This window comes from Narcine bancroftii, chromosome 12, assembly GCF_036971445.1.
Source record: "Narcine bancroftii isolate sNarBan1 chromosome 12, sNarBan1.hap1, whole genome shotgun sequence".
Taxonomy (NCBI): Eukaryota; Metazoa; Chordata; class Chondrichthyes; order Torpediniformes; family Narcinidae; genus Narcine; species Narcine bancroftii.
Genome location: NC_091480.1, coordinates 20,848,214 through 20,871,588, shown reverse-complemented (window position 1 = coordinate 20,871,588; position 23,375 = coordinate 20,848,214). Strand labels below are relative to the sequence as shown.

The 23,375-nt window shown below is 45.2% G+C and overlaps 1 protein-coding gene across 1 annotated transcript in view; it reads left to right on the top strand.

Moving 5' to 3' along the window:
* The first annotated feature begins 291 nt into the window (after window positions 1-291).
* The window catches only part of clec19a (C-type lectin domain containing 19A), a 39,258-nt gene continuing 16,174 nt past the window's right edge, over window positions 292-23,375 (top strand). Inside the window, 3 exon segments of the mRNA XM_069905716.1 lie at window positions 292-327; window positions 329-443; window positions 18,626-18,803. Of these exon segments, the coding sequence (XP_069761817.1) occupies window positions 292-327; window positions 329-443; window positions 18,626-18,803 (329 nt within the window).

Here is a 23,375-nt window from a genome sequence, read left to right as displayed (position 1 = left end):
AGCCTGAACCAGATACAATTCCCATCCAGGGCAGCACTCCAACTTGTTTCTTTCTCTTTGCAATCTTTCAAATCCACTTTATTATGTAATTATGCTGGTGAGTGGCCAACTTCATAAATTGCCCTTTTCATGACTGTGGATAAAATGTGCTTCATGTGATAAAATGCACCACTCAAATCCCCGAGATGTTCTCTCTCTCTCTCTCTGGAATCAAACGTACCTTTTTAGGATGTAAAATCAGCCTCGTGACCCCAGTGGCTCATTTCCATAAAGGCGAGGGTGGAGGACTGGATGAAGTGCGGAGAGCTGGCTGGGCTCGATCAGCGGTGTGGGAGACGGTCCAAGGGCTCGCACAATGGTCAGATGGAATGTGTGGGTCTTCCTGGGGCTTGCGGTCACTTCAGAAACAGCGGTCCCCCCGACACAGCTTCAAATTAGCCAAGGTAGGAGAAAACGGTCCTGGAAACAATGCCTGCGTGACAAAAGTTCAGTGGGAAAGCTTGAATGACTTGATGGAGTTCTCATCTGCATTTTGTTTTAAATTTGCACCATTGCTCTGGAGTGACATCTTATATATAATATGCCTTTTCTTTCCGTGTCCGAATGGGTCAGAACCTTCATGGGGAAAGACTGTCTTTTAATTTGCAAGTGGGGAATGAAACTTAACTTGGGGGAGGGAATAAAAAGTTTTGCAGAGTGCTTGTTGGCAACAGCGCCAGTCAATCTGTACAAATATCTAAGTGATCTATATCCCTCCAGCACCCCCCTTCTCCCAAGAATTGAGCTCAGTCAACAGCCCTCCAGACTGGATTGGGAGCTTCAGTGTGTGCAGCGCTCCGGAGATGTCCAGGCAGGAGGCGTTGAATGTTGTGCTGGGGAATTGGGAGCCCCAGGAGCTGGGCAAAACACAATCAGGAGCCGTGAAGGAAATGGGTTTATTGGTTAGGTGTCTTTATGAGTACATGGTGGAGAATGATGTGGGCAGGTTTCAGTTCAGAATCAGAATTTATTGTCATGGACAAGCTATGAAATTCAATGTTTTGTTGCAGCCTCACGATACCCTATTACAATTTTTTTAAAAAATAATGCAAGGAAAGGGCAGAGTCCTTGGTTCATTGATTATTCAGAAATCTGATGGCAGAGGGGAAGAACCTTCTGCCGTCTTTAGGCTCCTGTACCTTCCCCCCCCCCGCCCCTGGATCTTTGAGGATGGAGTCTGCTTTCTTAAGATACCTCTTGTAGATGTCCCTGATGGAGTGGTGCCTGGGATGCCGCAGGCCGAGTTACCAACCCTCTGTTAAAATGTACTTAATTTCTATTATTTTGCATTCAAATTTTCCTGGGGTAAAAAAATCAAAGTAGCAGTGAGAAATAATTTGTAAGGCGTAAGCAAGGATGTTATATGTAAGCCAAAGTAGGTATTAATGTATGAAGCAAACCCATTATGAAATGTCATAAAGTAATTGGGTTGTAAAGTCGAGGAGGTTTTCTATGAAGTTAAACTGTTAATGAGAAAATAACTGGACTTTTGATCAACTGAGCACCAAGACGTGATGCCTTCAAGCGACAGAGTGGTGAAATGAATAGTAAAAGTAAATTAGTTATCGTTTAGATCAGAGAATTGCAAATGTGGCTGCTTTATTTAAACAGAGAGAGAAGATGGACTGGACGAATCTGTCCGTCTCATATTAGTCATGGGGAAATTATTGGAATGCATTTTCAGAGACAGAATGACTGAGTGTTTGGGTGATCAAAGAAAGTCATCATGTCAAATCAGACTAATCATGTTGGATGCTTGAGAAAGTTGCTAGGGGAGTCTCACTGAAAGTTATCTCTCAGTGTGGACTCTCAGAAAGGATTCGATAGCTGGTTATCCTGAAGGTTATTGACTTAATTGAAAGCTTGCAGAATTCAAGATAACCTTTGACATGGATTAGTAATTGTGAGTCGAGCGTAAACATGAGTCGAGTATGTTTTTTTGCAGAGCTGCTGCGTTCCGGGAAATTATTCCCATTTTGCTGGAATGCATGGTGTGTAAAAAGCTCAGAACCGGAATGGGGGACCATTCCAGGTCCGACTTTGTTCTTCCTAGACCCCTTGTCATTTTCCCGGAACGCCTGCAGTGTAAACTGCACTGCAGAGTAAAGAATACGGCGGAGATGAAGGTGACCAGTCGACGTCGACACAGTGGAACTGTACATCCCACATATGTTATACGTCGCAGTCGCCTTCGACGCAGTGGTGTTGCATATCCTGCCTCTTTACAGACCTCAATTGCCAGTACACTGTCTAAAATCGCAAGAACAAACCGAGATTTGCAGTTTTGGTCGTTCCTGTGTGAACACTGGGACATGGGACACTCTTCCTAATGGTAAAACCTGCAAAGTCTGCATTTATATATATATAAAAAAATTATAAAAGAGTAAACATGAAAGTTACATTTCCTCGCAGGCAAGTTTCGATAAATGATTTCCTATGCTAGGGGAACAAAACACCAAAGATGGAAGAACTCAGTGGGTCAAGCAACTTCTGTGGAGGCAAAGATTGTTTAAGACTGAGATGCTGCATCAGGACTGCGAGGGAAGAAAAATAATCGCTGTTACATAGCAGGATGTCGGGTGGGAGGGAGTGAGGTAGAGGCGGATGAGTGGTGGGAACATAAAAGGTGAGGAGCGCTGGATGCAATAGATCAGTCTGGAAAAGGTGCAGTTGAACCTGAAGGGCAGTTTAGGTCCTTCGATGATGTGAGCAAGGAGGTGCAGGGACAGGTGTTGCGCCTACAAGTTGCACGGGCAAGTATCAGCGTTAGGCGAGAGAGAGAGATAAGTATACCAGAGCGTCATGCAGGCAGTAGTTCCTAAGTAAAGCAGAAAGGGGGGAAAAGGGGTGATGCAGGGAACTCATTGCTGGTAGAAATGATGGAGGATGATGTGAAAGGTGTGGAAAGGTGGAATGAGGCAGAGGTCCTATTGGAATGCCAATTTCTGCTTCTGTTCTCAAAGTGGGGCCTTCTACTCAATGGTTGAAATATCCTTTTTCTTCAAAAAATGTGGCTTGTATCATGCAATAGTTGATGGAACCTTCACTGGCTATTCCTTAATTTCTCATACTCCTGCTCTCGCCCCTCTCTTCCCAGACAGAACAGGAATAGAGTTCCCTCAGTCCCCACCAGAATTCTCATTCAACACACCATCCTTCACTGTTTCTATCACCTCCAAACTGATCCTATCACCTCTTCCTCTTCCCTTACGCTTTCCATAGGGACAGCTCCCTTCATGACTCGTTGGTCCACTTGTCCCTCTGGACCCACCCCCTCCCTGTCTCATAGCACTTTTCCCCCTGTAACACCCCTTTCTCTTCATCTCCTCTGTCACCAGGATCTAGCGATCTAAACATCACCTCTAGGTAAGTTATAAGTTCACCTACACCTCTTTTAAACTGATCTACCACATTCTGTGCTCATAATGTGGCCCCCTCTGCATTTGTGAAATCAAACATGGATTGGGTGTCTGCTTTGCAATCGTGATTCCAGTTATTACCTCTCTCCTTCCCGCTCCCACACTGACCTGCCTGTATTCGGCCATCTCCTTTGCTATGCAGAGGCCAAACACAAACTAGAAGAACAACCTGATGTGTTCTGCTTGGTGAGCTTATGACCCAATGGTAGAAACATTGAAGTTTCCAAGCTCTGGTTGCACACACCCCTTGTGTTCTCCTCTCACACCTACCCTCCCCTGCTCCATCTTGTTCCATCTGCCTGTTCACATCTGGTTCCACCTTTTACCCACCTGCCTCTATCCACTTCATTTTGTACTGCTGTACCCTAACTATCTTTTCTATCAGTGATGGTTCAGGGCCTTGACCTGAAAATGACTTGCATCATTTGCCTCCACAGATGTTGCTTGGACCATTGAATTTTTTCAGCATTCTGCTCTTTTTGTTCCAGAGTTCAGCATCTGTAATCTCCTTTGAGTATCTGATGGCCTGTGGAACTTCAGTAAGATGATGTCATGGCTTTGATGATATGTTCTGTCAGTGGGTGAAACACGAAAGTCTGCAGACACTGTGATTGGAGTAAAAACACCCTGAAATGCTGGAGGAACCCAGCTGGTCTTTTAGTGTTCACAGGAGACAAAGATATATTGCTGACATTCCTTGAACTTATTCCTTGAAGAAGGGTTCAGGTTTGAAATGTCAGCAATAATGGTACTCGCTGACTTGCGACCTATTCGACTTGCATCCATCTGCACATTCAACTGAATTTTTAAAACATATAGAAAATAAAAAATATAAAATGTATACAGATTATGTTGTACTTACAAACTATAACAAGGATACAGGGCATGTAAGAACCAAAATGTGGGTACTTTTTTAGTAGGAATCCTGGGGTCCATAGGCTGAGTGTGGCCATCTTGATTCCTACGCGCACGCACGGGTCTCAGTTGGTGCAGGCGCGGTAGGTCAGCGTATTGGAGTTCGGTTGTTGAATGTGCAAAAGTTAAGAGCGCGAATTCAATTTCGTCACCAACATGAATTGTATGAAGTATGTGTTGAATTGGAATTACATTAAAACCACCATTATCTGCAATTCAAGGAACTGGCAGCCTCAAGCAACTGGCAAAAAAACTGCGCAAAATAAATAGGTTTAAAAAAAAATGAAAGCTTAAAACTGGCGCTTGACCTAGAGGTTAGTTCACCAATCATGCAATCTCACACAACTGGCAAATTCACTTATCCAGCATCTACTGATCCCATAGGTGCCAGATGCTGCAGGTTTTACTGTAATTACAGAGAGGTACATCGAGCAGGTATGGGTTGATTTGAACTTCGGCTCTGTCATGGACAGCTGTTGCCAAAGATACCAGAGGAAAAGAGTCAAGGATGCGCTTAAAACCTCTTTGTAAAACAAAATGCAACAGCCCCATTGACCACTGGGAATTTCTGGCCTATGCGTCAGGAGCATGCAGAAAGCCCGAGTAAATGGCAGGAGGAACAGAGACTTCACAAACCAAGCCCCCATTGGCCACCACCTGTCTCATCTGTAGGAGAGCCCCAAGCTGACCTCATCAGCCGTGTCAAAACCTGCAAAATTCTAAATCCCACATCCTCAATCCTGAGGGAATGCCCAAGGGAAAAAAAAATTCCTTCCATCTTAGAATGGATTTACAAATCTAATTGCTATCTTTTGGGTAGGGAGATAATTCCATGGGGAATTGGGAAAAACGCGGGCTCTACAACTCCAAAAGGTAACGTATCTGTTCACCAGCTGGTCATAAAATTGTTTCTTTGCTGCCTCGACTCACCACTGAGGCGGCTTAATGATTCTGAAAAAAAATTTGGGATATTATTTCATCATTTTGCTTTGTAATTGCAGAAACAGCTGTAGTGGGGAGATCTATGAAGTAATGTATGTTTGCAATTTAAGAAATAAATCAAGTTTCCAAATCCCTAATACATCTCAGCAAGTAAGATTTTCACACATTTTTAGTTAACTAATTAGTGTTAACTAAATAAGTACTTCAAAAGATTAAATCAGACAAAATAATTTGGTTTAGGGCACTGCAGTTAGTTGAAGTATTTATGTTTTAATAATAATGTGTTTATTGTCATATATGTAGGTACAATATACATGCACCCAAATTCTTGCTTGCCACAACCAAACAGGTACATAAGATGGAAGTACAACCCAAAAGTCTGCAGTCACCCTGGTTGTAGTCAAAACAAAATGCTGGAGAAACTCAGCAGGGCAGCACGATCACCGTAGCGGTTAGCTCAACACTGTTACAGCGCCAGTGATCGGAAAAGTGATTCGAATCCCCCGCTGTCTTTAAGAAGTTTGTATATTCTCCCCATGTCAACGTATGTTTCCTCCTGGTACTCTGGATTCCTATCACCATTCAAAAATGTACAGGGGATTGTAGGTCGATGGGGTGTAAGTGGGAGGCATGGGCATTTGGGCCAAAAGGGGATGTTACTGTGATGAATGTCTAAATTGTTTAAAATATTTAAACAGTGTACTTTATCAAGCAAAGATAAAGAAACACATCCAATGTTTTGGGCTTGAGCCCTTCATCAGGTATAAACAAAACGGTGGGAGGAGGAGCACAGTCCCACAGGCATGAGGTAATAGGTGGATGAGGGAGGAAGGGTGCACCAGCAAACAGAGGGATGGGGAATGGCTCTGGAAATGGAAAGGGAAGGGAGTGGACAGCTGGAGGAAAGAAGACCGGGATGGAAAAGAGAGAGGATCAGTGGGGAGTAGTTTAGCATAAACCAGAGAGATCGATGTTGATTCCATCCTGCTGGAGAGTGTCGAGATGGAAAATTGGGTGTTGCTCCTCCAATTTAAGGGTGGTCTTGGTTTGACAGTACATGAAGCCAAGAACAGACATGTCAACGCAAGAGTGGGGTGCAGAATTGAAATCATCGGCCACTGGGAGATCCCTGTCATTGATGCGGTCAGAGCGAAGGTGCTCAAAGCAATTTCCCAGTCTGCGTTCAATCTCTCTGATGTAGAGAAGGCCACAGCGGGAGCACCAGATCCAGCAGGTGACACCCGCCGATGCACAAGGGAAGTGTTGCTTCACTTGGAAGGACTGTTTAGGGCCCCAAACGGTGGTGACGGAGGAGGTTTGGGTGCAAGTGTGGAAGGTGTCAAGGGGATACACCAATTACAAGAGTAAACGTGAAATTGCCCCAGTCGGAGATAATAAATGTACAGGACAGATGGATAAATGAATATTCACAAATACAGAGAGTGCAAAGAAAAAGTGATGTTTCAATCGGGTCCTTATGTCGCCCCGAAGTAGTTTATCGTTAAGTTAGTGAGGGGTAGTTCAAGGGCCTTACTGCTGATAGATAAATATTGTTCTTGGAGATGCTGGGCTTCAGGCTTCTGAACATTGTTCCCAAAGGTAGAAGGAAGAAGAGGTTTTGACCAAGGTTGGGCTGCATTTCCCAAGCTTATCACAAAAAGCACAGCTCAGAAGGTAAAGAATACTCAATGATGACAGTGCTGTCACAGCTCTGGGATGGAGATGCATCTTCAGTGCTCCTCTGCAGGGTCCTACTACCCAGCTGTCACACCCAAAAGATCAGTAAAGGTTTAAACCACCTTTATAGAAAGGGACCGATGGTATTTTCTTTGACATCAGAGAATCTACAGAGGCCTGTGTTCATGATGGCAGCCTATTTTTGGCAGTCCAGACCATGGAGGAGCAGTAGACTGTTTCAGGGAACTAGAATAGGAGAGCACAGACTCGCTGGGAGACAACCTGACAGGGAACGAGACCACAGCAGTGGACCCGCAGGGGCTCAGTGCCCGAAGGCTTTGCACTAAGCTGCTGGTGAGTGGCTCATGGGATTCAGATACCGGGACTGTGAGGGGGTTCTTGAAGAATCTCGGCCACTGACAGCTTCCTGACTGTATCAGGAACCAGGGGCCAAGGAGGATAACTTGGCTACCTGCAGCTTGGGTTCACCACTGACAAATGTGTGGCTGTGAGGCTAAGATGATATGCGAATACAGGAAGCAGTGACATCAGTGGAGGTGGTGGGATCCAAGACCCTCTGTCTCTGAGGTGAATCCCTTTAGCTTCCTTTTCCTTTCTTGGTAGGGGTGTGAAACCTCTTTGTGTGCCTTTACAGTATAGAATCATAGAACGTTACAGCACAGAAACGGGTAAACACATTTTGTATATTGGTACAGAATAATAAAGGAATCCTGAACCTTGAAGACGCTGAAGCTTTTCTAAGAGGGAAATATACAGGGAAAAAATGCACCAAGGCAGCCTTAATATTCAGTTTCTTTACACAACCTGTCTAGCCTCCCTCTATCCCTGTGGTAAAAAGAATTGGGAACCTTTCCTCTGATCGATTAAATCCGATGGAATATAACCTAACTATATTTTGGTTATTGCTTGGTTATGGAACTAAGCTCTTGGGCAATTTTAATCTGTTGGCCATAATGCAGCCAAGTTTTGGTGTTACAAGTAAGGTGAATGAGCACCTAACATTGATGAAATGATATTGGGCCCCTAGGTGTAGTTGGGAGACAGGTGTCCACACCATTCCAAAATCCATTGATTTTCAACCATGATGATCTTTGTGGTAATTAGATACTTTGATTTAGAATCTTTAAATGCCATGGAGTCACCCTAATTGGGACGCTGGACTGGCAATAAATTTACATTTCTTGCTGCTCCCATGCAAAGGTGTGAAGTCAACACACCACACCATATTCCATTTTTTTTTTATTGTGTCAGATTAGTGGGATTTCAGCCATAAATTTCCCCATACTTATTACATTAATTCTTTAATTGCAGGGAGTTTTATACTTCTTAAACTAAATTTAAATTTAATCTTTTTTAAATTTTATTTTAAATTTAGGCACACAGCAGGGTAACAGGCCCTTTTGGCCCCCAAGTCCATGCCGTCCGATTGACCTCCAACCCCCTGTGCGTTTTTGAATAGCGGGGGGAATTGTGGAGGAAACCGACGCAGACACGAGGAGAACATGCAAACTCCTTGCAGACAGTGCCAGACTCAAACCCTGGTCACTGGTGCTGTAACAGCATTGCGCTAACCCCTACTCTAACCATGCTGAGATTGTTCCCATTGTGATGGAATTAATTTCTGCTTATTCTGTCCTTTTTTAAATGTAAAACTTAAAGTCTTTGATCTTGCCTCTAATTTGACCATTTTTAGATCCCTCGTGTATCTTTCACATGTGCAACCAGTAACATAATCATCCAACTTTTCCCAAGAAATGCTGTTATCTGAGAAAAGACAGATCACTTGTCAACAAGGACAATGGGAAACCTTTTATCAATGCAACTAAATGTTTCCTTGCATTCCACCGTTAACCGTGCGAACAAATCAGGTCACAATTTTAAACCACCACTACAGATAAATCTCCATTTGTAAACAATCAATCATCATGACATTGCTGGCCTTCCTGCAACTGCCTTGGATTGAAATCCTTTTCCCTGCAACAACTTCAATTTTCCTGCCTGGACCATCCTATGTTTCAGTTAGAAAGACAATGTTTCAGAAAGCAACACTGGATTCATGAGAAAAATATGAATTCTTTTGAAGAATTGTTTTCATGTTCCCCACAAATTTCTCTATTTGTACAAGCTTATGCTGTATAAGGTCGTACTGTGATACCTGTAACTAAAAATAAAAACATTTCCTTGCACAATGTGGCCCTATGGACTTTGTTCCAGATATGGCATATTGAAGCAATATCATGTAACGAATAATTAAATGATGATTATATTTCACAAATATTTATAGAAATTTGGTGTGCTATGGATGCCCCATCCACTTAATATGGATATTACTATTAGAATTTTGCTTCATGGAGAGCTCATTTACACTCTCCCAGATCACAATGTAAGCAGAGAGTGGACAAAATTACTTCCTTGTGTTTCTTAATTTCAGAATCCAAATTTATTGTCATGAACAAGTCGTGAAATTCAGTATCTTGCAGCAGCGACACAGGGCAGACATTCATATAATGAACCATCTTACAACAATAATTTATTAAAAGTAGTGCACAAAAGGTAAGGCAGTGTCTTTGGTTCATTCAGGAATCCAATAGCGGAGTGGAAGAAGCTGTCCCCGAGCCGCTGAGTGCTCATCTTTAGGCTCCTGTACATCTTTCCTGATGGTAGCAGAGTGAAGGGGGCATGGCCTGGGTGGTGGGGGGGTCTTTGTTGATAGAGGCTGCTTTTATAAATACACCGCTTCATGTAGATGTCCTCGATGGAGTGAAGTCTGTTGCCTGTCATGTCGCAGGCTGAATTAACAACCCTCTGGAGTTTTTTTATTTTCCTGAGATTTGGCACCTCCACACCAGACAATGATGCAACCAGTCAGAATGCTCTCCATGGTACATCTGCAGAAGATTTTGAGAGTCTTCGGTAACATACTGAATCTCCTTCAACGCCTCACAATGTATAGCCGCTGGCAAGCCTTCTTCATGATTGCATCAACAAGGAGGCTCCAGGACATCCTCAGAGATGTTGACACCCAGGAGGGTCTCAAGGAGGACTGGATAGTGTTCCCCTGACTCCCTCCTGAAGTCCACAATCTCCTTGGTTTTGCTAACATTGAGTGCAAGGTTGTTGATGTGGTACCACTCAAAGAGCTGATCTATCTCCTTCCTGTACTCTTCCTCATTGTCATTTGTGATTCTGCCGACAACTGTGGTGTCATGGGCAAACTTACAGATGGCATTGGATTTGTGCCTGGCCACACAGTCATGAGTGTATAATGAGTAGAGCAGTGGGCTAAGCATGCATCCTTTGAGGGGGGTGGGGGGGGGAGTGGTGAGCACCTGTGTTGATAATCAGTGAAGAGGAGACTTTGCTTCCAATTCATACTGACTGCGGTCTTCTCATGAGAAAGTCAAGGATCCACTTGCAGGGTGGGGTACAGGGGCCCAGAGTTTGTAGCCTCTTGACCAGCACTGAAGGAATAATGGTATTGAAGGCTAAGCTGTAGTCGATGAAGAGCAGCCGTTTGTATGAGTTGCCATTTTTGTGGTGATCCAGAGCTGAGTGGAGAGCCAGCGATATTGCACCTGCTGTGGAGCGATTGTGACGATCGGCGAATTGCAGTGGGTCCAGATCTTTGCTTGGGTACGTGTTAATTCTGGCCATGACCAGCCTCTCAAAGCATTTAATCACAGTAGAAGTTCGTGCTATTGGGCGATAGTCATTGAGGCAGCTCACTCTGCTCTTGGGTACCGGGATGATTGATGCCTTTTTGAAGCTTGTGGGAACCTCTGACTGCAGCAAGGAGAGGTTGAAAATATCCATGAGCACTCTGGCTAGTGGGTTGGTGCAGATTTTCAGTACCCTGCCTGGTACGCTGTATGGACCTGACGCCTTGCGAGGGTTCACCCTCTTGAATGATGTTTTAATGTCATCCTCAGAGATGGATATCACAGGGTCCTCAGCCTTTGCAGGGATTCTCATTGACACTGTTTGGTTCTTATTCTCAAAGCGGGCATAGAAGATGTTCAGCTCATTAGGTAATACCCGAAGGATTTCTGAACTGATGGAATTCGAAATTTAAAATTAAATTTTGCATTTTTAAATTTAGACAGACATGCAGTACAATAACCAGTCCTTTTGCCCAATTACATCCGATTAACCTACAAGCCCCGGTACATTTTTGAATAGTGGGAGGAAGCTGGAGCACCCAAGGAAACCCACATAGACATGGGGAGAAAGTACAAACTCCTTACAGACAGCGCCGGATTCAAATCATGGTCGCTGGCGCTGTAACAGGGTTGTGCTGACGACTATGTCAACCATGCCATAACTGTTTGCTTTATGCAAATTAATAAGCTACCATATTCCACACTGAATTGAAAGTCCAAAGCAGCAATCGTCATCAGGTGCAATTAACTTTGCCAAGTGATGCAAAATTAACCAATCATTCTGCTTTGTCACTCATGGTTTGGCTTGACTGACTTGAAATAGTTTGCTCCTTGGAGCAGAACAATTGCTTCTTTAACTTCTTCCTTGCAGCCTCTCTCTCAGCTGTTCCCCTTTATCATTTTGCCTCTTATTTTAGATCTTCCCTTTTGTTCTTACCTCATTCCATTTTTTCTGGCATCTGATAGTTTATTCTTTTGCTGACATTTCCAAGTTTTGTTGAAAGGTCATTAACTTGAAGTGGTAAAAACACAATGCTAGAGAAACTAACTCAGCTGATCAAACAGAATCATTTATGTAGCAAAGATAAAGATACATAATCGATGTTTCGGGCGAGGGCCCTTCATCATGTCAAACCTTGTTCTTTATGTATCTGTATCTTTGCTACTGTCGTGGCAGCTACATTGCTCCTGCAATAACACACACAACCATACGGGTTGAGCTCAGTGAGCAGACTGGTTTATTGCAGGCTGCTGGGCTGCACTTATACTCCCAGCCCGGACCTGGCTGAGAACCACGCTGGAGGGCGCTGACGTCACCCGGGTGTCACGTGGTCCCCCAGCACGGGCTTCTGAGAAGGAAGGGAAACCCCTGACGGCGCCACTTTGGCCGGCTGCCCCACCGCGTGGCTTACAAGTGGGGCTGGTTCGCCTGCCTCGTGGTGAGCCGCCACACAGCCCCCCCCAGAACCGGCGCCAGTGTCCTTTTTCGCTGGGCGGCCTCATTTCTTGGGCTGGGCAACGACCACGGGCTCGGTGGGATAGAGGTGCACTGGCTTCAGCCTGTCCATGGTAAATAGCTTCCGCCTGCTGCCAACGTGCAGCATGAACGTTGAACCGGAACGCTGTACAACCCTGTACGGCCCCTTGTACGGTCGCTGCAGAGGTGCCGCGGTCGGGCCCTGCTGAATGAAAACGTACTCCACGGAAAGCAGTTCGCCAGGAACGTGAGACGGGAGGGTGCCATGCCTGGGTGGCAGCGGGAGTTCGAACAAGTCCAAGCATGCCCTGAGGTGAGGAAGTAGTTTTTGCGGCGACCGCTGGGGATTGTGAGGTGCATTGATGAACTCACAGGTAATGCCAGCGGCGCACCGAAGACTAGATCAGCTGACAGATCTTTTTTGGGAGTGGAGCGGATGCCCAGGAGCACCCAAGGCAGTTTGTCCACCCAGTCAGGACCGGTGAGGCAGGCCATGAGTGCCGGCTTAAGGTAGTGGTGCAGACGTTCGACCAGTCCATTGGCCTGCGGGTGGTAGGCCGTGGTTCTGTGTAATTGGATCCCAAATCTGTTGGTGAGCTGTGCCCAGAGCGCAGATGTGAACTGGGCGCCCTGATTGCTGTTGAGATGACCTGGGACGCCGAACTGGGCAACCCAACCATGCAACAGTGCTCGGGAGCAGGAGTCGGTGGAGGCGTCTGGCATTGGGATCGCCTCGGGCCAGCGAGTGGTGCGTTCCAACACCGTAAACAGGTAACGGTTGCCCCGGGAAATGGGTAAGGGCTTGCCGACGTCCATGTGAATGTGGCTGAACTGTTCCCAGACGTGCTTGAACTCCTGTACAGGTGCCCTGATGTGCCTGTGCACCTTAGACATCTGGCAATGGGTGCATGTTCTGGCCCAGTCTGTGATCTGCTTCCGTAGCCCATGCCATACGAACCTTTCTGCCACCATCCAGACTGTGGACCTGATGGAGGGATGTGAAAGGTCATGTATGTGATGGAAGACCTGCCTGCGCCACTGCTGGGGAACCACTGGCCGTGGGATGTCCAAGGAGATATCGCACAGGATGGTGCCTTTGCCGCTCGGAGTCGGGAGATCTTGGAACTGCAGGCCCGTGATGGCAGTCTTGAAGGCCCTTGTCTCCTCATCAGACTCCTGGTCCCAGGCGAGCTGGTCAAAGTCGAGGCCGGGCGTTAGTGCACAGATGGATGCTCATGAGAGTGCATCGGCAACCACATTGTCCTTCCCCGCCTTGTGCCAAATGTTGGTGGTAAATTCCAACATGAAGGAGTGATGACGCTGCTGGCGGGCCGACCAGGGATCCTTTGCCATCGCCAGCACCTGGGAGAGGGGTTGTGGTCGATGAAGATGGTTAAAGTCCTCCCCTCCAAAAATAACGGAAATGCTGCACCACCCGATACATGCCCAGTAACTCGCAGTCGAAGGCACTATACTTGCGTTCCGGCGGGTGGAGCAGGTGGCTGAAGAATGCCAGTGGTTTCCAATGTCCCTTCACCTGCTGCTCCAGGATGGCACCGACGGCTGTGGCAGAGGCAGCGACAGAGAATGTCATATGCAGGTCGGTGTGGGGGTGGGCGAGCATGGCGGCCTTTGCCAGGGCGTCCTTGGTGGCCTCGAATGCGGAGCAGGCTTCTGGGTTCCAAGCAAGCATTTTGTGCTTGGCTGCAATGAGGACGAATAGCGGCTGCATGAAGTGCGCAGCTCCCAGGATGAAACGGTTGTAAAAGTTGACCATACCCGTGAACTCCTGCAGCCCCTTGAGGCTGTCTGGGTGTGGGAACTCCCTGATAGCGGTGACCTTCACAGCAGCGGACATGGCTCCTTCGGCCATGAAAGTATGGTCCAGGAATTGCATGGACTCTTTCCCGCGCTGGCACTTGGCCGGGTTGATGGTGAGGCTGAAGACGGCCAGCCGGGAGAAAAGGGCACGTAGGTGGGCCTTGTGTTGTACCCGGTCCTTGCTGGCGACGAGGATGTCATTCAAATAAATAAAGACGAAATCCAAGTCCCTGCCCACAAAGTCCATGAGGCGCTGGATGGTCTGAGCGGCGTTCTTGAGCCCAAACGACATGTGCAGGAATTCGAACAAGCCAAAGCAGGTGATGATGGCCATCTTGGGTATGTCCTCAGGGTGAACCGGGATCTGGTGATATTCGCGCACCAGGTCAACCTTGGAGTAAACCCTCGCACCGTGCAGGTTGGCTGTAAAGTCTTGGATGGGGTAACGGTCAGGAACTGTTGCCTTGTTGAGCCATCAATAGTCTCCACAGGGATGCCAGCCACCGGAGGCTTTCGGGACCAGGTGGAGCAGCGAGGCCCACAAGCTGTTGGACCATCAAATGATTCCCAACTCCCAACTCCTTCGGCACTTGGAGCTTGTCAGGCAGAAGCCGCAATGCCTTGGTGTGAACCGGTGGGCCCTGGATGAGATGTGGTGGAACACCCCATGGCGCTGCGAGGCAGCGGAGAACTGTGGCTTGAGGATTGTCGGGAACTCGTCCAGGATTCGCTGGAATTCATCTCTGGGCATGCTGATCATGGCCATCTGTGGTTGCTCTAAGTTGTGGAGAATGGCCTGGAAAGTACGGGCATCAACCAGACGCCTACCTCAAATGTCCACCAGAAGCTCATGTGCAAGGAGGAAGTCTGCACCCAGGATGGCAGTCGGGAGGGACGAGACGGTGATCCTCCACGCGGAATTCCGTTGGCCGATCTGGAAATGGACTGTCTTGTCTCCATACGACCAGATTGCCATTGTGTTGGTTGCACAGAGGGGAGGACCTGGACTCGACGGCCGTGGCTGGGATGCTGCTGATCTGGGCTCCTGTGTCAATGAGGAACTGCCGGCCGCTGACTGAGTCCCGCAGGTAGAGGAGGCAGTGACCTTGGCCAGCCGTCGCAGCCATTAACAGCAGCCGGCCTGGTCGTTTCCCTGGAACGAGCAGGGATGACGACACTTCCGAGCCTTGGCTCCCCAGCGCTGGTGTTAGAAGCAGAGGCCTGGAGCGGATGCTGTGGCCTTGGTTTTGCTCTTGGAGGCCCCTGCAGAGGCCGGGTGCTCTACCGCAGCGCTAGGGGCAGGTTTGGTGTGGTCGTGACCTGCTGGACCACTGAGACCTTCGGGAATCGTGCGAGCTATAGCTCTTGGGCCTTCTGGGCGACCTTCCTTGGGTCGGTAAAGCTCTCCTGGACCAGCATTGGCCGGATGTCCCCAGGGATATGTTCGAGGAAAATGCACTGTAAGAGTGGGCAGTTGGTGTGATCACCCATGAGTGCGAGCATCTCGTCCATCAGCTCCATCGGGGACCTGACCCTAGGGCATCGAGGTGCAGCATCTGAGTGGCACGCTGGTGTCTGGATAGTCCAAGGGACCTGGTAAGCACTCGCTTGATGGTCTCATATTTGTCCTCGGCGGGTGGGTGCTGAACAAGTTGCAGCGGTGGCCTGGTTCAGGGCACCGACCACATGGTAGAATTTGGTTGTGTCGGATGAAATCTGGCGGAGGTGAAACTGAGCCTCCGCGTGGCCGAACCAGGTCTCCAGCTCCTGAATCCAGAATTCAGGCAGTTTCTCGGCTATAGCGCTGATCCCAGGTTCCCTCATGATGGGTTTGAAGACATTTGAACCAGTCGGGGTCACCAATTGTAGTGGCAGCTACACTGCTCCAGAAATAACACGCATAACCAGACGGGTTGAGCTTTGAGCAGACTAGTTTATTGCAGGCTGCTGAGCTGCACTTATACTCCCAGCCTGGATCCGCGCTGGAGGGCGCTGGCGTCACCTGGGTATCCTGTGGTCCCCCAGCGCGGGCTTCTGAGCCCCATGCTGAGAGGAAGGGAAAACCCCCGACGGCGCCCTTTTGGCTGGCTGCCCCACCGCGTGGCTTACAATGGGGCCGGTTCGCCTGCCTCGTGGTGAGCCGCCACACTACACTGTTTGACCAGCTGAGTTTCTCCAGCATTCATCCATGCTGCCTGCAAACCTTCATGTTTAACTACGACTTGAAATGGTCACTCATTTTTCTCCAATCTGTTGAGCATTTCCAGTAGTTCTTCCTCCAAAAATTTTAATCTTTCCACCCTACTGTACAGCATTCTGTATGCATTCTTTCCCACCGTCACCCAAAAGGGATCAAAGAATTTCCAATTCAATATAAGGTGTTTTATCCTTGTTAATTACTTATTTGATTACTTATTTACATGCCATTGGGAGATAAATCTGAGCTTGTACATTAACACCAGTCCTTACTAAATCATTGTCTCTATATCTCCCCTGATAGTGTTATCTTAACTCATGGTTTATCAATGTGCTTTGCTGCCATAGTCCTTCCTATATGTTTGTGGAGATCAAATCTACCATCTCTTTCCGTCATAGAAATTCTTGACTGGCATTTAGGCCACTGTCCATTAACCAGAAACTAGATCATATGATGTGCTCTTACTGTGTGCAGTGCAACATATCAAATGTACAGACTTCATCTGCAATTTCCAACCACAGCGGTCAGTTTTCATCCAGAGTGTTCTCTCTGGATCAGCACATGTGTAATGACGTCTAGTATAAGGGTGGAAGATACTTTTATGAATTGCACTTGAGCTTGAGTGGATTTCTCCAGTGGCAACCCAGAACAACCCCATCTTCTCTGTGCCAGTCACAATTGGTGCTTCAACCATTCTTGACCGCTGCCCCACCTCTTCTTCCCACTGATGCCTAGTGTGATCTTTTGCCCATGCCTTCACCTTATCAACCTAATCCCTTCTCTCTCCAGTAAACCTCAAACCTTTGAGCTCCATGATTTTCCTACCAGTCAATCCCAGAAGTATCTGATTTCTTCCATACATGCAACACTGATGATCATGTCAGCAAAAGGTCTCGCCATGCATTAGTGCATTTCATTGGTACGCAAGTCACAAGTTTTATGCATGCATGAATTATCCATGACTGAAGCATTTGATAGCTCAATATATGGAGACTGTTTTACTTTTGTTTGCAGGAAGAAACAAATTCTAGGACCAAATCCTCTCATCGTGTGTGAAAAGACAATCTGAAAAGAATGATTATCACTTCAATCTTTTTTTTCATTTCTTAATTCAATCTATTTTGTACTTTATTTCTAAGTCACCTCAAAATTGAGCTACCAGACATGGCCCACTGTAGAGTCAAAAGGTCTCTTGGAATGATTAATGAACATTTATTTTTCAGGTTTTTCTTTGAGTGGGGGTGCAGAAACAACCGGGAGAATTTTGTGTTGTATGTTGTTCCCAACTAGAAAAATCATGTCTCTATTAATAAAAATGGACATTTTTTTCACATACTTTCTGAAAAAAATTTGGGGACATCTTCAAACTGGACACCAAGATCATTTCAGGTTTGCTGTATCATGTAGGAATTTGGAGAAACATTAAATTAACTTTTATTGAATTTAGCGTTAAGTGTACACTCGCCACAAATGTAACAGAATGTATCACAGTGGTTGAGACATTAAAAAGACATTACTGCTGTATTGAATCTTCCTGAAGGCAATAAATACTACTGTTAAGTAGACTCATGATGCTATTGCCTGATGAACATGCGCATCAACATGCATTCAATCTATATCAATGTAATGAATAGCATTTGTATATGTGAGTTGCTTTTATATCTGTCTGAATCTATCCTAACTAAGCATGCCTAGGCCTAAGACAACATTTGCATAGGACTTGCATTGAGTGCATGCCCAGGTATGCTCAGTCTGACCAAAACAGCTTTGGTCAATATACTAGTGGACTTAAAATATGACAGGAAATCACAAAATACAGGTTGAACCTCTATTATCCGGTGCTCTGTGGTCTGGAACATTTTGAATCTGCTGCAGTTGGTACAAACTCCTTATAGACATCGCGGGACTCAAACTACGGTCCCAATCGCTGGCACTGCAAATGTTGAATCTGCCGCGATCGGGACCGGGGTTCCAGTCCCACACTGTCTGTGAGGAGTTTGTACCAACGTCCTGATCTCAAGCGCTGTAAAGGTGTTGTGTTAACTGCTACGTTAACTGTACTGCCCCACAGTATTAAATCCTGTTTTAAGTTTTGTTCTACCTTTGATATGTTTACATATGGAGTTCCCTTCGGGGTCATTTCCTGTTTTGTGGCATTTTCTGTGGTCCAGCAATGGCCAGGTCCCAATGTCGCTGGATTAATGAGGATCAACTTGTATCTAAAAAAAGATACGTGATAAGAAAATGTTAAGATGAGTTTCATGATTAGCAGCCCAAGATCCATAAAATACACCCAAAAGTGTTTAAGGAGAAAATTCTTTATTGTCCTGTGTAATGGAATCATGGTCATTCATGTCTTGGGGATTTGTATTTTCTTTCTGAATGAGCATGTATTAGTCCAAAGACAATAAAATGGCATTGCATTGTATGACATTCATGTCTGATCCATGTATTGCAGAACTGCCTCTTCGTCTGACTGGAACCATTCCAGCCTACTCCTGCCCTCTCTTCTGGACGGAATTCAATGGATACTGTTTCCGCTTCTTTCCTGAGACCAAGACCTGGGCAGAAGCTGACCTCTATTGCGCTGAGTTTTCAAATGGACTTAGATCGGCAAAATTAGCATCCATTCATAGGTAAAAACAAACAGCTGCTGAGATAATCGTATGTTGGCATATATCTCAACAGCATTACAAATTCAAAGTTGAATCCAAAATTCTTCATCAAACATTTATGACCAGGAATGATTATATTCTGTTATGCAATTTAATTCCCTGTATTGACTCCAAGGCAGAAACAATGAATTTAATGAATTTGTGGTGACATAAGATTATGTGGATTTAACATTCAAATATATTTGAAATGACTTCAAGCTTCAACTTGAAGGTTTATTTTCTAGCCATTGAAAATATTAGATGCAAGGTTTGCATTGAAGAGTGACATGGATTATTGAAAATATAATTCTCTTTATGAAAGTTTGTGGAAATAAGGTTGGTGAAAGACATTACTGCAAAGATCAAAATGATGAAATCAATTTACATTTTCTGCTGAATCGGACATAGCACAAAGCTCCACTGCAGATGTTGGAGATCTGAAAATGGAGCAAAACTTGTTATCTTTGGGGTTAAGTATTATACAGCCCAATTTTGCCCAGCGTCCATGCCAACCACATTGAGTAAATCCCTTTTGTCGCCATTTGGTCCATATCCCTCTACACCTGTCTTTATGGCTTTTAAATGTTTCTGTTTTCCCTGCCTCTACCACTTCCTCTGGCAGCTGCCACACACCCACTACCTACTGTATGAAGAAGCTGTCCCCGAGGATCCTTTTAAATCATTTCCCTCTTGCCTTAAATCTATATCATCAAGATTTAGTCTTCCCTACCTGTGACCAGTCACTTTATTTGTTTCCTACAGGGGTGGCCAACCTTTAACATTTTAATTTAGACATGCAGCATGGTAATGGGGCATGCACTCGTGGGCTGAAATGACCTGTTACCATGCTGTATGTCCAACTTAAAAATTAAAAGGTTGGCCACCCCTGTATGATCTTGTATGCCTCTGTAAGATCACCCCTCAGTCTTCTACGCTCCAGAGAAAAATAAGTTCCAGTCCTTCCTTATAACTCAGGCCTTTCACTCTCAGTAACCTGCTCCTTATCTTTTCTTCAGCCTTTCCAACTTCATGAAATCCTTCATATAGTTTGATGACCAGAAACGCATTTGCAGTAATGCTCCACGTTTCATCTCACTAAAGACTTGTACAATTATAACTCCTGTCAAGGCACAAAAATGCTGGAAGAAGTCGCCCTATCTTGCAGCATTCATAGGAGATAAAGATATATTACAGACATTTTGGGCCTGAGCCCTTCCTCAGGATAATATAACTTTACCACCTACGGACACTGAAACCAGCTGAGTTCCTCCAGCATTTTTGTGTTTTGATGACAATCTCAGTGTTTGCAGACTTTTGCTGTACTCATGAGGCTAACTAACTAAACAGATGCTGAACTTGTACCCAAAGATAAGGAGAACCTCAGTATCCACCCCCGAGTGTCCCTGGATGAGCCCAGATTATATTTGTGGGGAGTAGTGTAGAAACATGGCCCCTCCATTAGCCATCTGCATGTCAGAGGTTGAAATGCCCACCACTGTAATGGTAAGAGGCATTACACCAAGTGCTTTCAATTTCCTTGCGATATCAGGTGACTCCATCCCTGCTTTGACAGTATAATTTGAAGGAGGTGGCTCTGGAGATGGATGATACTCATGATTATTGCCCTTCAAAATTCATGGAAATGTTCATGTGGATTAAAGGGTCGCAAATGTAACTCCACTATTTAAGAAGGAAGGGAAAGAGAAAACTGGGAACTCCCAACTTGTTGGCCCGATCTCAGTGAAGTGGAAAGTGGCAGAGTCAATAGCAAAGGATGTCTATATAATAAAGCATCCTGAAAAGAATATCAGGATCGAGCAGAGACAGCATGGATTAATGAAACAAAATTGGGTTGGATTAATCTACCGGAGTTGTCTGAAGATGTGAACAGGAGCATAGGTAAGGTGTATTGCAACTTGGGAAAACTCTTGATAAATGCATGAAGTTGGTCAACGTGGATTTGTTGGTAAGATATTGTCTGGATTTTGAAATGGTTGTTCGACAAGAAGCCAAATATGAGGATGGATGGATATTTCTCAGGTTGGCTGGCTGTGGCCATTGGAGTAACATACCGTGTAAGATTAACTCTCCATGTATGCTATTTGAATTGCTGAGTAGTTCCAATTTTCTCTTTTCTGTTTCGAGAAATGTGGTTCAGACTGTCTGATAGTTACAGAATTTGTTTATCTCCTTAATTCTGCTCTTAATGTCTCAGTTCCAGTGTTTCTTTATCTCAATTCATTTATTTCGAACTTCCATATCTGCAGGCATTATTTTACGGCCCCTGGCTTGGGTTTATTTAACATGGTTTTAAAAAAAAAATCTCATTATAGATTTAGCCTCGCCTGCTGGACAGACTCAAACTCTTCTTTCGTCCAGATTTCCAGCAACTGCTGTGCTTTGTATTTTACAATGTGGCGATTGGTTTCCTTCCTTTCCGTTCTCCCATTTATTTACCCCTTCTCCAGGCAGATGAGCAGCGCTTGGCAAGACTTTGCCATTGGCTGTCTGCTTTATCCATTCTCTCATGACCATTCCGCCTGTTCTTCCTCCCACTCCCTTCTCCAACGCTGACTTTTTAAAAACATGCATCTACTTTTATCCTTGACAGAAGCTGCCTGACCTCCTGGGTATTTCCCGCTGTTTCTGTTTTGATTTTGAATTTTGACCCCTGAAAATTTTCTCTTGCTTTTTGAAAACATCGTGATAAGGGTTCTAAAATCTCAGGGTAAATATCGTGCTGGTTTTGTGTACGTGAAGTTTGAAAAGTTAATGTCAGTGCAATCCTTTTCGAAACTAAACATTGACCTGACCTACATTTTGTCAATTTAACCCTGGAAATGTTGTTGACAGAATTATAATTAGGGTAGGTGCATTTGTTGTGTAAATGTGACTATAAACTGAGTTGAGTTAAATTTTGCATGGAATTGAGTCTTCCAGGCTTTGATTTTTTTTTGGCAAATATTGATTCTCTTGTTGTTGGATTCATTAATATCCTTTATTCAGGTCCAACATATTTTATAGGTAATGTAAACTGTTTTTTTTCGGTATTCGTGAGTGAACTTCTGTTACTCTCAAGATGAGAGATTTCTATTCTGAGTACAGCCATGCCCCTCTGCAATGTAGAGAGCCTGCACTCACTCACAGAAGAGGGATGTCCACAGGCTTGTGCAGCTTCAACTACTATTACCAACCAACTTTAACCAATAGCGCAGATGCCTGCTTTGTTCCAATTAATTACTTTACTAGCTACCCTGCAGGAGATTGAGAGCAGCTGTGTAACTTTTCAGCCCAGACTTTACAATTTGTCTTTAAAATAGATCAAAGGTCCCCAGATTATGCTCAAGTGAGAATGGGTAATGTGCTGCAGGACTGTTTCATTGAGAAAGTGTCAGATTCAGTGGGTTCATACATGCACAATTTATAAAGGAGCGAGGGAACCAATCGCAATGGGAAACAAACAGGTATGAACTTTAGACAGTACACAAGGATTAATTTACACAGGTGATGCAGTTGTTCGCACCCTATAAGCAGGGGTTATACACACCCTCCCGAGCCTCTGAATAAAGGGAGGTGGATCTGGTACCATTGCACCCAAAGGGAAATATGCATGCCCTGATCAGTTGAGCTATGGTTCTACTGCCAGTATTGATCTATAACAATTTGAGCTATAGCAATACCATGGCTCAGTTTCAGTGCAGTATGCACCTTACCCGCGACCCTTCCAAGCTACATCTGCAACAGTGACCTGGCATGGAGTGGTGTCCGGAACTAGCACCAGAAGGCAGAGAGAGCAAGTGCTGGTGCTAAATGCAGGGCTCTTGCCAACAAGACCGCTGAGTAATTTGAACCAGCCAATGGCAAGGTGTGCACTGACCAATGGTCTGAGCCCAAACTTAGCTGGTATTCCACCCGCAGTTTGTAATAAATGTTTATGACTTTGCAACAAAAAAGTGCCTCATGTACTGACAGGTGTTTGACTTCAGAATGAGTTTTAGGCGGGAAGGCCACATGACCACCAGCAATAGGCAGGTAGCTTCCCCCACACATAACAAGGACCTCTTGTATTGATACATTCCAGAAAATTGTTGGCTTGCTGTAATTGCCCAGATCGTTATGTGAACAGTTCTGGTCTCTGCCATGTGGGGGATTGAGGTTGATGTTACATGCTCACCTTGGGTTCTTGTATCCGCAGTCCCAATAAATGTTCACTTCAGATTTCCAGCAACTCTGCTCCTTATACTTTCTGCACCATTTTGGTCTTCAGTTCTAATTCAAGTCTGCAAATCTATAAATCAAAAAAATATTCAATGCAATTTTTTTCAATTCAAGATTGCAAGTTGTGGAGACCCTGCACTGATCCTATGACTGTTCAGTTAATACATAATTTAGTGTATGTATGGCAATCAGTACCTAGCTTTTAAATGACTCATCTTGCCTTCTTCTAAGAACAAGACTAAGCAGATCATGGAGAGGTGTAGCAGGCCATGAAAATAGTATCCTCAATGATCACTACAGACCTACAAATATGCCTATGTTAATGACAGCTATATT